The 21383-nt window shown below is 38.3% G+C and overlaps 1 protein-coding gene across 3 annotated transcripts; it reads left to right on the top strand.

Annotated features, from left to right (window-relative positions):
• The first annotated feature begins 591 nt into the window (after nucleotides 1–591).
• Nucleotides 592–21088, top strand: LOC102290688 (ceramide transfer protein). 3 transcript variants are annotated; one of them, XM_005945693.3, is made up of 18 exons: nucleotides 592–1270; nucleotides 2801–2935; nucleotides 9533–9649; nucleotides 9794–9859; nucleotides 12634–12741; nucleotides 12929–13064; nucleotides 13810–13893; nucleotides 14386–14543; nucleotides 14631–14723; nucleotides 14809–14895; nucleotides 15007–15099; nucleotides 16123–16218; nucleotides 16414–16546; nucleotides 17093–17163; nucleotides 17302–17430; nucleotides 17549–17678; nucleotides 18777–18913; nucleotides 19029–21088. In XM_005945693.3, exons 1-17 carry the CDS (start codon nucleotides 1160–1162, stop codon nucleotides 18902–18904), a joined length of 1875 nt encoding a protein of 624 aa, XP_005945755.1. In that variant the 5' UTR covers nucleotides 592–1159; the 3' UTR covers nucleotides 18905–18913; nucleotides 19029–21088. The 3 variants fall into 3 exon arrangements, with proteins under 3 accessions (XP_005945755.1, XP_005945754.1, XP_042069145.1); XM_005945692.3 differs by having other exon boundaries at nucleotides 593–1270; nucleotides 12926–13064; XM_042213211.1 differs by lacking the exon at nucleotides 9794–9859 and having other exon boundaries at nucleotides 593–1270; nucleotides 12926–13064.
• The last annotated feature ends 295 nt before the right edge of the window (nucleotides 21089–21383 follow it).

Genomic DNA, 21383 nt, shown 5'->3' with positions numbered 1-21383 from the left:
TAGAAATTTACAGTAAAAAAATGTGCAAATAGCAGAAAGAGATTGTAAATTATAGGAAGTGTGCATGAAGAAAAACCAGAGTGTGTGTGGTGATGTGATGTGTGTGAGAGTCCAGTTATATAGTGATGTGATGTGTGTGGGAGAGTCCAGTCCTACACCTGGTTCAGGGCCCGAATAGCCTGGGGGAAGAAGCTCCTCCTCATTCTCTCTGTTATGACATTAAATAGTTTATCCAGACTATTTTGTTTTGTATGTTAAATTGTATTTTCTTCATTGGGCTGTATTAACTAATTATCTTGTTATGGAAGACTAATCAATTGAGGAAAAGTATACTGTATTTGCATCTGATTTACAAGATATTAAAGGCTAACTATACAATATATTAAAAATATTTGTGATTAAAGCCTCAACCTTGTTACACTTATTAAAAACTAGCTCAGCACACCTTAGGCTGTTTTCTTTTCTCGAACTCCGGAGTGTATTTTCTAGCCCTTCTAAATGTATTTACAGTAAGCTACTATAAAAAAGTGGGCGGGGCCTGTTTCCAATTTAGGAGGGGATTTGATGACGTGCTTCAGCCAGCGCCCCTGCGCACCACACAATTGAGAACAGGCGCTCTAGCACGAACCAAGAGGAAGCCCCAGACGTCAGTTGAACATGGCGTTGAGCTGGATAGCTGTCAAAAACGTACATACAAGCGCTGTAAGGGTCACGGCGTTTTTCTGAAACTCTACTGCGGATTAGTCGTAAATACTGAAGCTATCTTGAACACGTTTATCTGCTTTTCATCCGAGTCTCTTATTTCTGGGACTCAGTGAACGCTGAAGAAAAGGGCGGTAGAGCGGTGTTGACAGCTAAGGTACCGGACTCAGCTAACGTTGATCTCTGTCAGAAAATGTGTTGAAACCTCCTTTGCTAACTAACGTTTACTAGCTGGGAGCTAGCTGTTGATTTTGTGTGTCCTAAGATATTAGTCAGTCGATAAGAGCGCAACATGGTTCTATAAACTGTTGCTCGTTTTTTCTTTCATTTTTTGGTTTTGTTTTGTTTATTTGTTTGTTTTTTCGGGTCCAAGAAACTCGGCTACTATATTGTCATTCCAAACCTAACGTCATATGCCAGGTTTGTGTCCCCGGTGTTAGTGAGATAGGTTACGAAAATGTCAGATAATCAGAGTTGGAACTCCTCCGGTTCTGAGGAAGATATAGAGCCTCGAGAAGAGCCTGGACATCCCATTGGCATCGCCGAGTTCAGCGGATACCTTAGTAAGGTAAGTCACGTTTGAAAGCCTTTTTTATGTATTTATTTTCCTCGCTCAGTCTCGCTGTCATGTCCCGTGGGTCTAAGTGGCACAGCTGTGTCCGTATACGTATCAGGAAAAAATCTGGGTAATGTGGTGACAAATCGTGGTATGTCTCCTTTAGGAAAAGGTTATCCAGTGAATCCGCCCAACAACATTTCCATCAACGTTATAGCTATATCAGACCAGTAATCCCTCTGAAGTAAAAGGAAAGCCCTCAGTGAAACCAGATGACGAGCTTGTGTAATGCACAGGTCTTGTAGCCCTCAAGTTACTAGATGTAACATTTATTTAAAGCCCGTACTGTAAAGCAATTCAACAAAACGTTTGCTTAGTATAACTAGACTAGTATTGTTGTTCAACTGTCCTGGTTTTCTTTAGTAAAGGGACTGTTAAGTCTTCTGGTAGACAAAGTCTAATCTCTGTAACCTATTTTGCCATATGGTTTTGCTCATGTGTGTCACCCTTTTTTATGGGCAAATTGAGCAAGGTTTTAATTTGTTAAGCTGCTGACAAGCTAATGTGGTAATCTCACTGTACACAGGCTGTCTCTGAACAGATCGCACGCTGACCTGCTAACCAAGCATATTGTGTGATTAAGCAGATCTGTAACCAGATGAGCTCACCTGTTAAATCGACCTAAGCTATACATAGGTCTTGAGGTTTAATGAGTCTAAACCTTAGATTAAATTCTATGTGTCAGAATGTTTTTTATGGAAAATTTAAGTTTGTTTTGATTTATTCAGTCCCCTACTGTGAAAATGCTTGCTGTTTTAGTGCAGTCTAATACCACAGAAACTATCTTGTTCAGATGGTACCAAACACCAGTACAACTGCCAGCATCAGTATCTAGCATTTTGGCTAGATCACTCCTCATGGAGCCAGAACAGCTCAGTCCCATCTTGGGGTATGATCCACAGATCAGTCCATCCCACACATGCACAATTGGACTTAGATGCTTGGTACTTGAATGTTATCCTTGAACAGTTTTTACAGTTTGTGCAGGTAGTCCGCAACAGTGTTAATGCACGTGGTAGCTGTAAAAGTAACATCCTTATTAATGGACCTGAGGTCTCCAAGGAGAGCATTATGCTTCTTAAGCCTGCAGGCCTTTTTCCTAAGTGCATTCGGTAGGTAGCAGTCTCTTCCCCAGGTAAACAGCTCACCTGGCTGTCCTCATGAAGTAAAAGAAAACACAATCTATTAGGGCAAGTCATCTTGTTCAATTGCTCTAGGGTCCAGTTCTGGGTATTTTGTAGTTGAAAGTGGTCAGCTTGGGCACTTGGCTGAAAAGTAGCCATGAAGTTTTCTGCAGTTTGTGCTACAGTAGCTCTTCAGTAAGGCTGAAGTTCAACCTCACATAGATCAGCCATAATGAGCCTTGGGCAACTGGGAACCGAGGTGTTAAAAATGTAATTTTATTATTAAATTGCACATGTGTTTGAACTTTCTTGTCCCCCAGTATAGAAAGGTATTGACGCTGCTAATTTTTATTTTCAGTGGACAAACTACATCCACGGCTGGCAGGACCGTTGGGTTGTGCTGAAAAACAACACACTGAGCTACTACAAGTCTCAGGATGAGACAGAGTATGGCTGTCGGGGTTCCCTCTGTCTTAGCAAAGCTGTTATTACTGTGAGTACAGCATTTGTAATTTACCAGAGGCGACTGATTACTGACCAGCTAAAGTTGTGAAACTTGTGCAAATGTGGTTCTTACAAAACATGTTGCAAGAATGGCTGCTCTTGTAACACTTCACTAAGAACTACATCACGTGACTCTCATTCTTGTGCAACTGTAATTAGGATAGACCAAAAACTACAACTCCAAGCTGTTAGAAGCAGAGATCACCATGCTCATCAGATCTTTCATATAATCCTGTCAGAGAAATTTCTATTCCCACTCTTTCACCTTTCATCTATTCTCACTGGGATCCTGAGGTCAGCTCTTTCTGACAGGCTCTTTCCAAACAGTAACAGGGGAAATGAATAAGTTATCGTTTCTAGGCAGCGCTTTGCTATTAGATCTGTTTGTTCAGCTTTAACCATTCCCAGCACATCTAAAAATTAACTTTTGCTCAGCACTCTCTAGGGAATTAGCTTCTCACTCCAGTGAAAACACCCCATATTTTTGGAAAAATAGCAGGTGATGTCCATTCACAGACAGTTATTGCAGTGTAGTGACAGGCGTGTTACTTACTTAGTGTATGTCATCTATTGAGTAACATGCTTCATTGCATTGAATCAGTTAGCCATATTTACAATTACACCATACTCACCGGTCAAATGTTTACAGTTTTTTGACTTCTTCCTTTTGTCATGTCATTTTGTTATGGGAATAGAAACAAACTGAAGGTTAAAAATGTCCCACATAACAAAACATACATGAATGTCATGTCTGCATACTATGGCTGCAACTAAAGATTATTTTGGTAGTTGACTAATGTACCAATTTGAAAATAATCAAACATATTTTTAAAATTACTCAATAGAACATCAGAACAAAAATGAAATAAATAACATTAAGTAATGCAAATTACAGTGCTAGTAGTATTTAAAAAATAATAATGTGCAAATAGAAAAGTAAAAAAATGGCTTCTGTCAATAAGCTTAAATAAAGCTTCAAATCAAATAAAAAAAGATTTTATTTTCCAGCCCAAAATAACAAGTTTCCAAAGTTTCCAGATGATTCAATTCATGAATTCATGAATGCCGTGGACGTGCTCTGGAGTGAGGCTTGCTCTTATCTTTGAGATAATGTTCCCAGCTGCTGATAACAACCCTAAAGATGCTCTGTCATGACTTCAGCCATTTGAGAAGTGCATAAGCCTCTTTACAGGACAAACTTATCTATACACCTGTGCTTAATACTAGTAAAACAGAATTAGAATAGATCATTACTAATCACAAATCTTGTTATATATCATAGTTTCTCAGATGGTGTAGTGTTCAAATATGGTCCAACCCACAAGTTAACGACCTAATGTTAGCTGGAAGAGATTTACTATTCAGAATAAATGCTAATATTATTGTGAAGGGGGAAAAGGAGGGGAAAACTAGGAGACAGTGTAGCTGCTTCTGTTTAATGGTTCAGTGTCATCAGTTATGCAAACTGCATACACATTATATCTTTATTCCAGAGGGAAGTAACGGAAGTCTATGTTGCACTCCTAACAGATTTTATTCAGGGTAATGACAGTTAAGAGATTTTGCTTAATGCATCATTTCGTGCGTGTGTGTGCGTGTGTGTGTGCGTGTGCGTGTGCGCATGTGTTTGAGACGATTTCTCTCTTGGGGTCAGTTTCCATAGTATCAATATTAAGTTTTGGGTAAACCAAACAAGACTCCTCCAGTAACTCATCAGCTCATTCGTGGTGTTGGCATTGCTTCTTTGGTGGTGTATAAATTATAGTTTGTTATAAATGCTTTGACTATGACAAATTCTCAACAGTTACATCTCTGATATTAAAGTATTGTGTGGAAAGTGTGGAATTGATAAGGAACTTCTTCTATTATCCTTTAATCACCTGCTAACTTTTATTAGCTCAAGATTTATTTCTGAGTCGGTCTGTTTTCTGTTTGTTGACTTGGTCCTGAACTGTTTTGTCATGTTGTTCCAAGTTGTGGTTATAATGTGATTGTAGGATAAGTGTATCTACAAAGGCTGACATGACCATTGCCATTTTTAGCTCCATGGTCAGTTAATAAGCACACTGGCCTACTTAGAATCTCTCACTGGAACTGGTGAGCAGTAGATGTTTTTGTCTGTATGAGGTAAATGCAAAAATGGATGGTGACATCCTGGGTCTTTCTGCAATGGTATTTATGTCACAATGAACCACTTGAAAGAGTTTGAGAAAGAGAAGAAGTTAAATAGACCAATGCCAGTGAAGCTTTGCAAGGTGCCTTTAGCCAGCAAGTGTGTCTCTTCCTGATAGTGTGTGACTTCCTTCACTCTGTGGGTCATGATGACAGTGAAGAAACATGTGCCTTATTGTGTAAGTAACTAAGAAAATGTTCATGGTATCATTGACTCTTGCTGATTTAGCTTTCCTTTTCCCTTTGACCACTTGGTGAGTCAATGCTTCCTCTACTATGACTGTAAGTAAATCCTGTTTTGGTCCCAGACAGATGCAGAAAAATGTTCCTGGCACTTGGTCTTAGTTCGGTGTTGAAGGAATAAGAACATATTATATTGTTATATTGTGTTGTTATATGTCTGAAGTTCATTTAGGTGGAGAATTAATATATTGTTTAGATTACATTTAGCTCTTTCAAAGTTTAGTAGGGTGTTTCAGGGTTTACTGTGGTTTCACTCCCTCCTTCTTCTTTTTTTTTCTCCTACTGAATTGTTGTGACTTCTTTTCTTGTACTCCTATTCATGCAGTTCGGGAGATTGTGACTGCAGACACGTACACCAGCTAAAAAGAGGTTAGATGGGAGAGGACAGAAGGGGATGCTTTTTGGTGCTTTGTAGGAAGTTTATATTTATAAGAGAATAGAGACAGGGTGGGGCTGTTTTCCCTCATCATTTTCATGACCAAACCATAAATATTTTAGCTGTAAATAAGTTCATAAAATGTAGTTATTTATCTACCGTGCTGGGTGGAAAACTACCAAACAAATAAGATTCATAGACACAGCCACTTGTATAATAGTCTCTGATACTAATTCACACACACACACACACACATAGATGGATGGATATCTATAGCTAGAGATAGGTGTGTGAATTATAAAGTACAGTAGCAATTCACATAAAGGCAGGGATTGTGGGGGATGCTGTCAGAGGCTTTTGGCAGCAAACACAGGCAAGGAGATCGGCACAATACCCTGAATAAAAAGAATCAAAAGAATCGCTGAAATAATCACTCACTAACACTCCCTCTTAAAGGCATCACTAATGGTCACAATTTGCTATTTTTCCCAGATAGATTTCTAAATATCTAGGTTAAATAGTGAAAGTAACATTATGAGGCAAAGAGAACTGCATGTTTGATCCAACCTTTATTAGATATTGGCCTTTGAAGATGTAAAAACAAAGTATCGATTTGTCAGGGGACCTTCAGAGCTTTACTGCAGTCACATCTAAAATATCCATCCCTTTGTTTAATGCCTGTTTGTTCTGTCCATGGTCACAGGGGACTAATAAGGTAATGGACTCTGGACAACATGTATTCACTAGGCCTTCATATTCACTTTGATAGTTAATTCATCAAACTGCACAAATAAACTGACACAGAATAAACAATCCATGCACTTTTATTTAATTGTTTTTTTTAGTCTGCTTGCCTTTCTCATGCGACTGTGGCTGTGTTTGTTGTCAGCATGCCATGTCATCTTGTGAAAGAGCATGTCAGAAATGGAATTTTTTTTTTTTGTTGTTTCCCTTGGATCCAAGTAACTTCTCAGACTTGGTGCTGGTTCCTATTTGCCATGATTATCTGTTAGTAGGCCAACATCCAGCAACCAGATGTCACCAGAATCCAGATTTATACACTTCCAAGTTTTGTGCATGACTGCAACCAGTTCTCTCACGTGTGTTTCCATAGTTTTAGTATAGTATAGTTGTAGTAGATAAGCAATATTTGTAGTAGTGGGGGAGCTTTTAACAAGTGATTTTTCTCAAAAAGAGTGGTCATTGCTTATATGGAGGTTAATCTCCCTCATTTAGATATATGAAAAATGCAAAGACAACAACTACTTGTGATTTCTGTAGGTTTGAATCCAGTCCTTTGTTTCTTTTAACTGATACAGGGTCGAGGATGCCACATGCTTACTTCCTTCCTTGCATTTGTTTCCTCTTCACATGTGTCTCTGTGACGGCTGTTGGTTTTATGTAAGTGCTGCTGGTAACTCCTAAATGAGTGTTTGATTAGGAGGGCATTCAGTATTCACTCAGATGCTGTGGTATTGACATTGAGCATCTGCTCTTGGCCCCAGTGCTGCCCAGATGCCAGGCAATATAGTCAAACCACACTCTTCCAATGAAATCTACTTAAATTCCCTGTAGTGGGCCATTTCTTACTCTGCCAATGGACTCAAGCATTCTGCAGTTAAGCTCAAGCCATCTCGAAGCGTATTAGATCACACAAGAGCAAAGTATGGCCAGTAGACTGTCTTAGACTGGGGTGCTATGTGATAAAATCAAATAAAAATGAAATCCACAGACCAAAAATCAAGTTAATGGTGATTTCAACAAATCAATCCGTCTTTGGTTATTTTTAACGGAGAGGTTATTATATGGAAGAGTTGCACATTAAATCTTGTTTTACTGTGAAGAGGGACAATAAAGGAATTCTATCCAGGTCATCTATCCCTTGGACTGTATGTTTCAGTATCGCACAACATGCCAGACTTCCAGTCTTAGATTGTCCCGGCACATTAATATTCTAGGAACGTGTTGATGCAGAGCTGTATTAGGGTTGAGTCTATCAAGACAAACGAAGTTTGATTTTTATTTTTTTCTCTGGGAAATATTTGACTGGTCTTTGGAAACAAATGAAACTGTCTGCCTTGAGTTCACATTTATAACACAAGTGTACGCACACTAAGTTTCATTCATGACGTGTGCAGTGGTACATATTTGACAATCAGTCCGATATAAACTACTTTAGAAGTTGATGCACCATGTAATCGTTTTATTTAAGTAATCTCTTCATTGTGACGACATGTTTCAACTCATATGTCCCAGTGTGTTGCCCTTTGCTTACTTTACCTTAGTATGAACTATTTCAAAAAAATAAATAAATTGCTCATCCTTGTATTAGACAGTGAGCTCATAATTGCTCGTAAATGTATGTAGCTCTATGTAGCTTTGTTCACAGAATTAAAAAAATACTTTATAGTAGTGTTAATGTGTTATAGATTAAATGGAGGTTCATAGATTGGAATAATCAATTAAGTAAAATTACAATGTTTGCCCTCACAAGTTGATATTGATTCAGTAACCCAGGAAATCGATAATTGCATTGCAGGGCGACCGTGGCTCAGGGGGTTGGGAATCGCATCTGTAACCGGAAGGTCGCCTGTTCGATCCCTGGGCTCTCTGTCCTGGTCGTTGTGTCCCTGGGCAAGACACTTTACCCTACTTGCCTACTGGTGTTGGCCAGAGGGGCCGATGGCGCGATATGGCAGCCTGGCTTCTGTCAGTCTGCCCCAGGGCAGCTGTGGCTACAACTGTAGCTGCCTCCACCAGTGTATGAATGTGAGAGTGAATGAATAGTGGTATTGTAAAGCGCTTTGGGTGCTAAAACTGTTAACTTCAGTCACTTTTTCTCCCTGGAAAAAAAATCATGGCAATGAAGTCTTTGCAGTGTTGGATCCCCTTATAGCCCTCCATTATAAAGGACTAAATTTGTTATATTTATTGCAAACACAATAAATACAGGTTACAGATGTGTTTATTTATTGTGGCGAGCATACGAAAGTAGAGATTTTTTTTTCTTTCCTTCTATTAAACTGCATTTCTGTTCATTAGGAATTTTCATTTCTCTGTGCCCTCTAACCTCTATCTGTGACTCTTTGAACAAGCCAGGCTTTTACTCATACTACCCTTTGCGATTAGACGTTGAAAGCAGTTTAGCTTTGGGACTTAACTGCAGAAGTGTCCTTTCACAAGGTCTGATGCTACATACGTAAATGCCATCATTACCTCTTCCATTATTGTCACACAAAGTCTGGTTGCATGCAACACCAACACAGTGGATTTGCAGTTCTGACAGTATACTGGAGAGCTATTAGGAGTGTGCTCCATTTTGCAAAAATGCTTTACAAGTTATCTGCCACTGCTCCACCTGTAATACACCATTTTAAAATTAAGACTTCTGTGCCTGTCATGCACTCTTCTTTGTCTTCCATCACTTTGTGATATATAGATTGGTCTAAACTAAAGACAGGCTATTATTAAAGGAAAAGCAGGAACAGATTGCTGCCCACCATGTAACATACAAGGGACAGCAGTTTGCTTTTGGACTGTCTTTTTAATAGCTACTTTCATGGGTGACCACCCCTCACATATGCCTTGCTGTGCTCTCCTAAACAGGAAAGTCAGCTGGTTTTCCTGTTGGATTGAAAAGAACATGAAAGCAAATTCTGAATTTTATGGCTATATCACTACAGATATCAAGTCAGCTTGGTTCCCATAACTGGCCTCATTTACCAGAATCTCACACACTGATTAACCTAGTTTTTGTCCTATATTCTTTTTCTGTGTGTATATTTTTTTTTTCAGCCTCATGAATTTGACGAGTGCCGGCTGGATATGAGTGTAAACGACAGTGTGTGGTACCTCAGAGCTCAGGACCCCGAGCACAGACACCAGTGGATTGAATCGATTGAACTGCACAGGGTAAGTCTTTAATACAGCAGACCATGAACTGGTGTTATCAAAAGAGATCAAATTCTTGTCATATTTAGAGATGTCATTTCATTCAGAGATTTGTAAGTGTGTGTTTATTGTTTGCTTGTGTGTGTGCTTGTATGTATTTCTTAGAGTATCAGAGAAGGGAGGAGAGAGAAGGGAGGAGTCCAGGGAAGAATAATCATCCCTCCACCACTGGTGCGTTTGTTGGCAAGACCAAAGGAGTGTAGGAGCTCTTGTGCATTTGTCTGTAGCACAGTAGTGTTACAGCACGTGTTTCTGTTTGCACAAATTCATATTTATTTATTTTTATCCATAATTGTGTACTCTGTGTGAGCACTTTAATCCTAGACGGTTCTCTACTGGTGCGTAAGGGCTTTTTAACAAAGTAGGTATACATAGCTCAGTTATTCTAACACTGGAGTTAGCTGAGGCTTAGCATGATCCTTTTTCAAACACAGACACTGAACACATAGGTAACTTGCTGAGGAAGCTGTTTGAAGAGCACAACTAAGATTTGTTTAAATCATTTTTGTTGATTTAAATCATTTTTGTTGACATTACCCAGATATCTTAGATAACCCATGACTATGCAATCTGTATTTTTTTTTTTTTTTTTGCTTTGGCATCAGTGGCAGAGTGAATTTAAACACTTTTAGAGTAGAAGTTTGTCATTTACATGTTTTAGTGCATGGAGAGCAACAGTGGTAGCCAGCATATTTATTCCATGGATAAAAGACAGTAGTGGCTTTGAGGACACTCTTATGTTTATGCATGTACATCCATATTACTCAATGTCACATGTGTGAATATGTTTTGCATTTTTTGCCACAAAGATAATTCTTTGTGGCATGTGTGATTTAGCATTTATGCCTGTGTTTAAAAAAGGCAAGAAATCACACAAACTAATTTTTAAATAGAGATTTTGTGTGTGACTATTTAAAGGGGCCCTGCTACACTCATTTCAAATGCAATATTCCTTTACCACGCCTTCTGCCTCTCTGCTTACACACATGCTGCTCACACATGGTACTTGATTTTAGGAAATCCCCGCTCTTTACCCTCCTCCTCCCCGTCTTCGATCATCTAAGCACCAGTGACTCAGACAAAGAATAACAAAGAATGAATCTTCAGCATATACAAGCATACCCAGCCTTCCCACCCACAATTAGTCATTGCCTAAAACCCTTCTTCTTAAAAAAGCCCCGCTTCCCTGTCTAAACTACATTACTCACAGCACTTAGCAACCAGCGTCTCCAGGGAGACACAACACACTACAAGCTCAGGGATCAGTCATCTTACACTTTGAAAAAGTGACACATCCTAAAATGAAGCAACTCTTGTTCCTAGGATACTGTCAATGTTTAGATAAACTATGTTTGTTTTAAGTTCTGTATGTTCAGATATATGGCCTAACATACTGTAATCTAATATATTGTGTCTGCCTTATACAATTATTTTATTATACTTATTCATTATTAGAAAATGATAAAGTCTGCTTCTGCTCAGGCAGAAGGCTTTCTATGAGGACCAGATGTTGCATCTTCTTTTTTCCAAAGAGCATGTTTATATGTATTCAGTGGGGCTGTAATCACCAGGCACACTAAATATTTGTACACCTATTATTTACCCTGCAGCATGCAACCTAATGACCTGTGCATGTGTGTGGGTCTTATTGACAAGGCATCCAACATCTGATACTTTATACTGTGTTAATTTGTATTTTCAGATTTTTATCCTGCCATGGATAGAAACCCTCTACTTGCTTGGATAGTTACTTTTTTGTCATCAAACAGGTTAAAATGTCTTTATATAAACATTTAGCAAGGGCCATTTGTACTGGTTAAGTCAGTGGGGCAGCAGAATGTTGGCTAAAGGGCAAGCAGCAGTGACAGAAATCCATCTGAACACAGGCAGAGCTACTTCTGGTCACTGACCGACAGTAACCCCAAGCTCTTGTGCCTGTCATGTGCGTTTACATTTCATGCCCTCTGCTGGCTCAACTTGAAACTATCTTTTAAAGGGACAGGTACTGCAGCTCTTGTTTCTCGTCAGTGCAGCTGAACCTTTTCTCTGTGTTGTCATTACTGTTTATTTTGAGGGCCAGTCTATTATGTAAGAGGCAAATTGAACCAGCCTGGCTTACAGGAAGCCAGCTGATATTTCAGTTGTGCTGTCATGGTCACTAAAACCTTGTCACGTGCTGCTGTTGTCACTGTGTCTGAAAAATTGTTGTACCTGCTTGAATGTAATGTGAAAAGAATTTCAGTGTTTACTTACTGTATGTTGTTTTTCAAAGGATGACAATTTTTATTAAAAAATTGACAACAATTTTAATTTTAATTTTTATTAAAATTGTTGTCATAGAATAGTAGGACTAATGGTGACTACATCTGAATGCTTTATAAGGAAAAAACTAAAAAAGATACATATTTGTTTTTATAAAGAACTTGGTTAGTGTCTCTGATTTTGCTTAAAGGGGACCTATTAGTGTTGCAATATGCTCATATTAAACATGGCTTAAGTGTCAAACTGATCAGTGTATTTACACATAATTCCCAAGCTTTATGCTCATATCCTAAAAAGTTGATTCTGTTCATCTGGACGTAGTATTTTCAGTGGGAGAAACATGTTGTTGAAGAAGTCACTTGGATGACTTGAGACTAAACAGAAACAGATGAGTCATGAAACGTTTCTCCCACTGAAAACACCACATTAGTACAATATAGTTTATTTATTTATTTATTTATTTATTTATTTTTACAATTAATTTTTTTAGTCTTTTATAATTAACTGTTTTCTGTATGTGTCTGATGTATTTGTTTGTTTGTTTTCGGTCTTTTTTTTTTTTTTTGTCCTCCTGGAATATAGTTGCTTTGCTTTACAGCTCTCCTATTAAATAATTACAATCCATTTTCAAAGGTGTTGTAACAAACTAAATTGTTTACAGTTTGCTGTATTTATTTTTGCAGGCTGATTCTGGTTATGGCTCTGAGTCCAGTCTGCGGAGACATGGCTCCATGCTGTCTCTCACCTCAGCCACCAGTGGCTACTCTGCCACCTCCACATCTTCCTTCAAGGTGAGTTTTCCTGGTACTGTTTACTCGAGCTGAGGAAGTCAGTGGGTACAGTCTTGGATCTGTACACATGAGGGCTCTATTTGTGATGTTTGGATAGTTGTAGATGCACAGGCCGATCATTTTTGTCTGGTTGCATGTTGATAATGTAAACTAAGGTTTATAGCTAAATCTGTTGTTTCTTCAGAAGGGTCACAGCCTGAGAGAGAAGCTGGCCGAGATGGAGACGTTCAGAGATATCTTGTGCAGGCAGGTGGACACACTCCAGAAATACTTTGATAGCTGTGCAGATGCTGTGTCCAAGGATGAACTGCAGAGGGATAAAAGTAAGAACCACAGCCACCCACACGCCTACAAAACCATTGTTTTGGTGATCCAGTTTGGATATATATTTTGTCTTTTTAACATTGAAAGAGAAAAAAAAATCCACGTTGTCAGAGTGTTTTAAACTTTTTAAATCAACTTTCTTTTAATGTAGCTGGATTTAAATAGTTGATCATTTCGGGCAAAAAAAAAACCCAAACATTTTCGTTTTCAGCTTCTCAAAAATGAGGATTTCAGGGGTTTTTTTTCCCTTGAATGTATTCCCTTCATTTTACCCAAACTTTAGCATTCATATTTTACCCAGAACTGATGATAAATATTTGCTTAGGAGAAACTTGGGCTGAGTCTGGTAAGGAATGTGTTTATGTGCTGTGACTCACCCACCCCTCATACTGTCTTGGCCGGCTGAACATTTGTTCACGGCAGCCTGCACTGGGCACTGTCGTTGACCGCAGTGAATAAAGCTCTGCTTTTGTTCTCCTCACCTCCCTCTCTGCGCCTCTTTGCCTCTCTCACCCTGTTTTCATTCTGAAGATGAAACCGGACCATTGTCATGTTGTGCAGCACAGCAGCGATCTGTCAGTCTGATTTTATCTGTGCTGCAGCTTAAGTTGCAAATGGGCCACTAGGTGCTTTCCTGTTCTGTAGCCCTCACAGGGTCCTGAAAGAAAAGACTTGCCTGTAGCAACACAAATCTGTTTGGTTTTCTTGTGTTTCCTCTGAACCTTTCTTATGTTTTTTCCCCAGTTGTGGAAGATGATGAGGATGACTTTCCCAACACCCGCACAGATGGAGAGTTTCTGCACAACAATAATGGCAGCAAAGAAAAATGTGAGTATTGCGGGCACTCTTTCAGAGAGCCTGTGAACTTGTTTTTATATGTATTTCTGTCTAGATCACTGAAAAAATACCTAATATCAGGTTGTGATATCACATGTCATTTAGAGTTATCAAAGTTATTTGTTAAAATATTAAAAAATAACTTGTACCAAAAGCTGTTAACTTGCATATAAGAAAGCTCTGAGAAAGGGTAATAGCAGCCAGAAACCAATAGCCAGCATGCTGCAGGTTGTGAGTTGTAGGTTTCGTCTTTCAGATCTGTATGATGTCACTGAGAAAGGAAAGCTTTAGTATGGTCATCTCTGCCTTAATTGAGCCCATGTATTGTGAAACCTCTAGTAAGAAGAGGCTTTAGGAAGTCTAAAGCTTGCAAAATAGTTACATTTACTCTAAACTTTTTAAGGGGCAAAGCGACAAAGCCTTAAAAATTATGTTTATTTTTCATAGCATTTACTGTACTTCCTCTGCTCCTCTGATTTGCAGCGTTCCAGTCCTTGAATCCCAAAGGAATCAATGGCATAGATTTTAAGGGAGAGGCCATTACATTCAAGGCTACAACAGCTGGAATCTTAGCCACTCTGTCCCACTGCATCGACCTGATGGTGAAGAGAGAGGACAGCTGGCAAAAGAGACTGGATAAGGTTTGTAATCTCTGGCTCAACAGTGTCCAGATGAGTTTCATCTACAATTCTTGTTTCTTCAAATTTAGGCTTATTTTCTGTGTGTAGGAGATGGAAAAGAGAAGAAGAATAGAGGAAAGCTACAAATCAGCCCTCAATGAGTTGAAGAAAAAGTCTCACTTTGGAGGTCCAGATTATGAGGTAATGTGTAAATTTCATTCACAGTACAATATTAATAATGGCTTATAGGAGAGCCTTTCAGTTAATGTTCTCATTCTACTGGCAGGAAGGTCCAAACAGCCTCATCAATGAGGATGAATTTTTTGATGCAGTGGAAGCTGCTCTTGACAGACAGGACAAAATAGAAGAACAGGTAATCTAAATATCAGAGTACAGTGTACCATCAAATATTTAGATACACTAATTATACACTTAAACACTGTCAGGTCTGTGATTAAAAACACCTGTTTCTGTTTGTATTTAGTCTCAAACTGAGAAGACAAGAATACAGAGATCTGACGCCGTTTCTCTTGGAGATGCCTATTCAAGCTCCGGCACACACAGATTCTCCAACAAGGTTGTTAAACCCTTCACTCAGATGTTATTACTTGTCATCATCTGTGGACTCATTGTTTGCCATGATAGATTGTCGAATCCTCAGTAAATACAGATGCCCACTTCTTGAATAGGCATCTGCATTTACTGAGGATTTTCTAGCAGCATGAAATGCAAGCTCTGATTTTTATTTGTGTCCAATGTAAGACTTGGTAGTACGCAGAGAAAGCGCAAATGGCCTCTTAATCTTTTGTGAAAGAAATTCTGTGAATTTAAAACAACTTTAATGTTCCAGATTCTATCATCTTTAGCATTTAGAGGTTCGATTAACTTTTGTTCACATTTCTCGTTTGACTTTTCAATTTAATTTCCCTCATTTTGCTAAGGTGTGCCTGATTTGTAGATGTAGGCAATCCAGCATTACTACTAGAGAAATGACACAAAGGAAAAACAAGCCTGTGCTCTTTAGTGCAGCAGGCAAATCAACTAATCATCCTCTGAAGAACGGATGGAAACTGGTAAATGGGCTGTGTGGGTTTTCCTGTTACAAACATCGATCATCAATAAGGCAGTTTTGGGGTTTCAGGACACTTTTCTTCATTTCCACTAACAGGGTGCTGTTCTGGAACCTTTTTGAGAACCAGAGCACATTTAGTGAATGTTACATAGCATTTCTAGAAGAAAATCATGGTGGGCAGAATCTGAGAGTGACCTTTAATAATAATTGGTGAACTTGTTGTGGTAGCCCCTCACATATTGTTAAAAAAAAGCTACTCCTTCCTGAACAATACCCAAGTCAGTCGAGGTTTTTGCAGACTGAATGAAGGCACTGTACAGCTGTAATCAGTTTCTATTCATATTAGTGATAATGAATTATTTCCAATGTTGATAAATGTTCTAAAAGTAGGAAGTTAATATTTTGTCTTTTAAGACATGGTTTTAAGTTTTTGTCCACATTCGGTTTTTATTAGCCATATATTTACTCTCAATCTTTTCAAACTGATCAGTATCATCTTTTCTTTTTGCTCCTGGCTTTGTGTTGTAGGTGGAGGAGATGGTGCAGAGTCACATGACCTACTCCTTGCAGGATGTTGGTGGAGACGCCAACTGGCAGCTGGTCATTGAAGAAGGTGAAATGAAGGTATGAGGAAGATCTGAATGTAAAATGGTGCTCGCATGCGTGTTAACTTATTTTGAAAAGGTTATTGTAAACTGAATTTGTTCTTAAAGTAACATTTATCTAAACCAGTTTATTGGATGACATGTGTTTAAGCCTCGTTATATAAGAAAAAGTGATTCTGTCTGGATTTCACATAAATGTGCCTTATGTATCCAGGTATACAGGAGAGAGGTAGAAGAAAATGGGATTGTACTGGATCCGCTGAAGGCCACTCATTCAGTAAAGGGGGTGACTGGTCATGAGGTGTGCCACTACTTTTGGGACACTGCCTACCGCAGTGACTGGGAGAGTAAGTCTGTGAACTTAAAATCAATTCAAGTCTAATTTCAGACAATTGTTGCTGTTGTAGTGGTGTGTTGTAAATATGAAAGTGAACTCTAAATGTTCACTTTCATATTTATTTATTTTTTTATATACTCTTTGATCTGTGATTACAAAGAGAGTGGATATGAGATATGTGTGCTTAAGTGGTCTGTGTTTTCTTATTTGGTGGGTGTATCAGAAGCATTACACTATCAGCAGTGACAAACACCGCCATATTACAAGGAAAAGAGGGTCCCAGTTTACAAGAAGCAGCCAATCAAAAGAAAGCTGGTTGAAAGGGAAGGGGGAGAGAAAATGATTTGTTTGAGATTGAGGCTGAACTTGAGGGCTGCGCCAGAGCTCAGTATGAGATAAATAATCCTTATTTTAAACTGAATTGTGCAACACTAGTCCAGTAGACTGTGGAGGTGGAAACGAGTATAATAAACCCTCTTATAAATGTTATATTTAATGGATTTGATGTAATACTGCTATTTTATTTTTATTTATTTATTTTTTTTGCTTCCTTTAGCTACCATTGAAAACTTTAATGTTGTGGAGACGCTGTCGGACAATGCAGTTATTGTATATCAAACACACAAGGTGAGAGCTACAAGCTGAGTATCAAACACTGTATGCAGTGAAGTACACTGTTTTAAGCTACTTAAATACCTCACCATTGATTAGAGCATGAATCATTCTTATCACATCTGAAACAACAAGAAAGAATTTGTGTTGCAGCGGGTGTGGCCTGCCTCTCAGAGGGATGTGTTATACCTTTCTGCCATGAGGAAAATTATGGCCAGCAATGAGAATGATCCAGACACCTGGCTGGTCTGTAATTTCTCTGTGGATCATGATAATGCACTGGTGAGCAGTCAAGCCTCCTGAAATCTGACACAGAGCTTCTTCTTTTTAAAAAAATAAAATAAAATAAATGTGTAATGCTGACACATTTGTTCATTCTCTATCCTATTGCTTTCCACAGCCAACCAGCAGGTGTGTGCGTGCCAAAATCAACATTGCCATGATCTGCCAGACACTCGTCAGTCCACCAGACGGAGATAAAGAGATCAGCAGGGACAACATCCTTTGTAAAATCACCTATGTCGCCAATGGTGTGTGTCACTGTTTTAGCCACAGCTGATGTTAGCAGTCAGGGTGCTGTTTAGGTTGTTTAGTGGGTTACTGTTGTTGTTGTCTTTCTGTCTTTTTGGTTATTATTTTTTAACACAATTCAATCATTAGGGGGAGACTGGTTTGTGGTTGCTGCGAGAGATTGTTCAGTCCTTTTCAGTGGTGTTATCTCCAGAAACTTTAACTTCATTAGATACAGTTTAATTATTTGATCCCCTGCTAAATCTTTAAGTTTGCTCACTTATAAAGGCATGAACAGTCTCATTTTTATGAATCTGGTGTGCATGAATTTTGCATTTTCATCCAAACATTTAAAATCACCATTTGAGTTAGAATTTGAGTTTAACCAAAATAAGTGATTGGTACCTTCATTTAAAACAGCCAATAAATGGAAATTTAAAAAGTAAAGAGATGAAAGAATCACTCTTCAAAGTGTCTTCCCTTTTTGGCAATACATGCTTAGAATGCTACAAAACACAACAATCATCAGATCTGAGTAGAGAAGGGCGTGGTGTAAACAAGTTATCCATGACTTGTACAGTAAAATAATAAGTCCAGTAAGTGCACATAGTAAAAGTTTGGGAAATCGCTTTATGTTTGGTTTGTTTGAAAGAAAAAATATATAGTATTTGCATTAAAAATCCCATATAGGTCAGGCTCTATTTAAAATTGTTAGTTTGTTCATTTACTTTACAGCCTCTGGACATGGCTGAGCACTTGGCAATAGCAGAAAGGAAGAACTCCTTTTTTAACAGGAACAGAGTTGTGGCTAAGGGAGGAGCAACAATCTGCCTTTTTCATTTTTTAACATCTCGTGTGCCAGATTTTTATGCCAACATCTTACTGCTGGGGCTCATGTTTTTCCCTCTTTAGCATTAAGTAGACTTTCTGCCAGCGGGCCCAAACAAAGAGCCATGCAAACGTAGTGACTTTAAATTGAAAGCTACCTACATATGTTTACTAATTATGGTAGGTTATATCAATGTTTAATGTATGAAAATGGGGTTAACCATGATTCAGTGCTCTTTCTTTACTGTATGCTTGAAGCTGGAAATAATCTTTATGTCGTCTGTGTGCAGTGAATCCAGGAGGCTGGGCTCCTGCCTCTGTGCTCAGGGCCGTGGCTAAGAGGGAGTACCCCAAGTTCCTCAAACGCTTCACCTCTTACGTCCAGGAAAAAACTGCTGGCAAACCCATCTTATTCTGAAGCACACAGGCAAGACATCACACACAAGTGTTCCAATGTTTTGTGTGCGTGTTTTTTTTACCACTGAATACTTGTTGAATACAAATGCAACAAATCAACACAAAGCATCTCCATTTTTTTTCAGTGTTGAAACGCAAGGCCAGAACTTCACCTGAAGCTTTAAGCACACACTGTAAGCAAATTGTCAGCTGCTCTGTTGTCCTCAACAGAATTTATTAAAGTTCCCCTCAAAAAGGGGTTAAAGGGCTCCCACCCTTCCTGATTTCTGAATTCAAATAAAAATATGTTGACCTCAAATAATATAATCTCTGAAATGGGACTTCATTTAGAAAATGATGGCCTGCAGTCATTCAGACTTAAACGATTGTAACCCAGAAAGGATTTCCAAATGTCTCTCTTGAGAGATACCCGGCCAGCTGTGAGCCAGTTAGTTCTTGTCCCTGCAGCAGTACTTAATGCTATCTTTAACGCTATCAGGTTGTCTCTGTTTAGAGAGAACAAATGATATAAATCTATGTTCTGTAAGGTTGTAAAAATAAACAGAAATGTTAGATAATTGAAATTAAATATTCAGCTCTGGTTTGATGTTTATTTTTTCAAATACCTAACTCGTACATTTACAGCTTTCCTGTAAGCTGCTCACATTTCCTAGTAAAACAACATAAATGATTTGAGCCAACTGTAATCTTTTCTAAAGGTTACAGAGGTCCAGAGGGCTGTCATTCACACATGACCCCTATGACATTAAAACTTGATCTGACTTGTGCTCTCTGATGAAGACGCCTCTTTTTGGTTCTGAAGGAGGGACAGGACATCATGTACGGTACCTGTATGGCTTTATAGTTACATCACTGTTAATATGTTGGAGTGTCTTTGAACATATTTCAAGTGTTTCATGAATTGTAATTAGTGACATTAGCATTTTTGCTGAAGATCTGCAAAGTTTTTTTTTTTTTTTTTTTTTTTTAACTTGAGCCCAAATGCCTTAGTTTTCCAGCAAACTGTAGATCCAGACTTGGATAAAGAGGGTGCTCTTAGTGCACCCTTTGAAATCACTAGTGAAGTGCCTCATGGCTATGCTCCCCTTGTTAATGTTTAATTAAAGCTTGAATGAACCATGTGATATGTTACAGAAGGCTGGCAGGATGTTTTCACAAGTATTCTGAAGATTTCTGAATCAAATTTGGATTAATTTTACTAGAAGCCATCAACTATTCTGTCAGTATTTCTGGGATTTGTTACAAAATTAATCGGTTAAAATGTCTTTGTATCATGTATTTTCTGTCTGAAGATGTCGATTGTACATGTACAGGACTGTTAAGTCTATAGAGTTAAGTAAGACTCTGCTTAGCTTAAGTAGAGTTTTTCTTATTAGTGACGCACCAAAATATCGGTACCTCCTGATATTGGCCTTGTTGGCTGATATAGTGACGTCATTTGCCGATATTTTCCCGTTATAGAACGCGGTGTGATGAAGAGATCCATGACTTTAAAATGGGTCGGTTCTTTTTATAATTGTTTGTTTCCCTGGGCAGAAGGGGGAATAAATAACCAAAAAGACAAACTGCTGGCACCAACCATTGCTGTTGGCCATATTGTTTTTGGTTCACAAGAAGTGCATCCCTGTTTTGTTTTGTTTTTTTCTAGGAACAGTTTTCATGTAATACACTGCTAAACATTTAAGTAAATGTAAAAATGTAAATGTTAAAAGCCAAGTTCTTTTTGTCAAGCACACAGGATGGATAAAGATTTCTTTTCCCTACAAGTTTCAAATTTAAGATATCAGTATTGTTGCCAGGGTACTTTTTTTTTTTTTTTTTTAAGTTGCATTTTCACCTGTTGAGAGCACAGTGTTTTGTTTTTTTTCTTTGTTTTTCTGGGGTGGTGTCATTGGCAGCTGTTTCAGGCTTAACTCAAAAGCATTTAATTTTTTTCAAGCTCTTTGCTGAAAAATGTTGGCGATATAAAATGATGCTCAGCCACGCAGCTAAGAGTAACAACACCATGCTGAAGCTCATTCACCTAAAACAGGCATTTGTAATACAGGTTTGTCAAATCCGAATGTAATTTGATTTTTTTTTTGTAAATCTGTTTATACTTATGCTGTGGGATCAACTTATAAATGTACTGTGATAACATGGCTCTGCCCTGTTTTTAAAGTGGAATAAATAAGTTTATCCTCCAGTTTGTATTGTTTGGGGTCATTTGTTGCCATTTTTTGTATTTTGTATGTGTATAACATAATTCTGTTGGCTCCATAATGTAGTGGGTTACACATTTGCCTAACAAGTGAAAGAGTCCTGATTTGATTCTTGGAGGAGACACTAAATCCCTTCGGGGTTGTATGATGAAGGGCATCCACTGCATTTAAAAAAAACAAACAAACTGCCAAGGCACCCATTTGAACATAAAATTACTTTTCATTTCAAATAAACTATGTGCATAGAATCACCAGTTATTACAATAACTTAGCTTTACC

This window comes from Haplochromis burtoni, unplaced genomic scaffold, assembly GCF_018398535.1.
Source record: "Haplochromis burtoni strain Fernald_Lab_line unplaced genomic scaffold, NCSU_Asbu1 Contig_426, whole genome shotgun sequence".
Taxonomy (NCBI): domain Eukaryota; kingdom Metazoa; phylum Chordata; class Actinopteri; order Cichliformes; family Cichlidae; genus Haplochromis; species Haplochromis burtoni.
The sequence above is the reverse complement of the archived record's forward strand: the minus strand, read 5'-3'. Positions and strand labels throughout refer to the sequence as shown.

What these genes read in the sequence shown, in the direction of transcription:
- LOC102290688 (XM_005945692.3), top strand. Translation starts at nt 1,160, where the DNA reads ATGTCAGATAATCAGAGTTGGAACTCCTCCGGTTCTGAGGAAGATATA. An exon ending in GGCAAAAGAGACTGGATAAG is followed by an intron (nt 14,544 to 14,630) that starts GTTTGTAATCTC and finishes TTCTGTGTGTAG; the next exon opens with GAGATGGAAAAGAGAAGAAG. An exon ending in TTGAAGAAGGTGAAATGAAG is followed by an intron (nt 16,219 to 16,413) that starts GTATGAGGAAGA and finishes TTATGTATCCAG; the next exon opens with GTATACAGGAGAGAGGTAGA.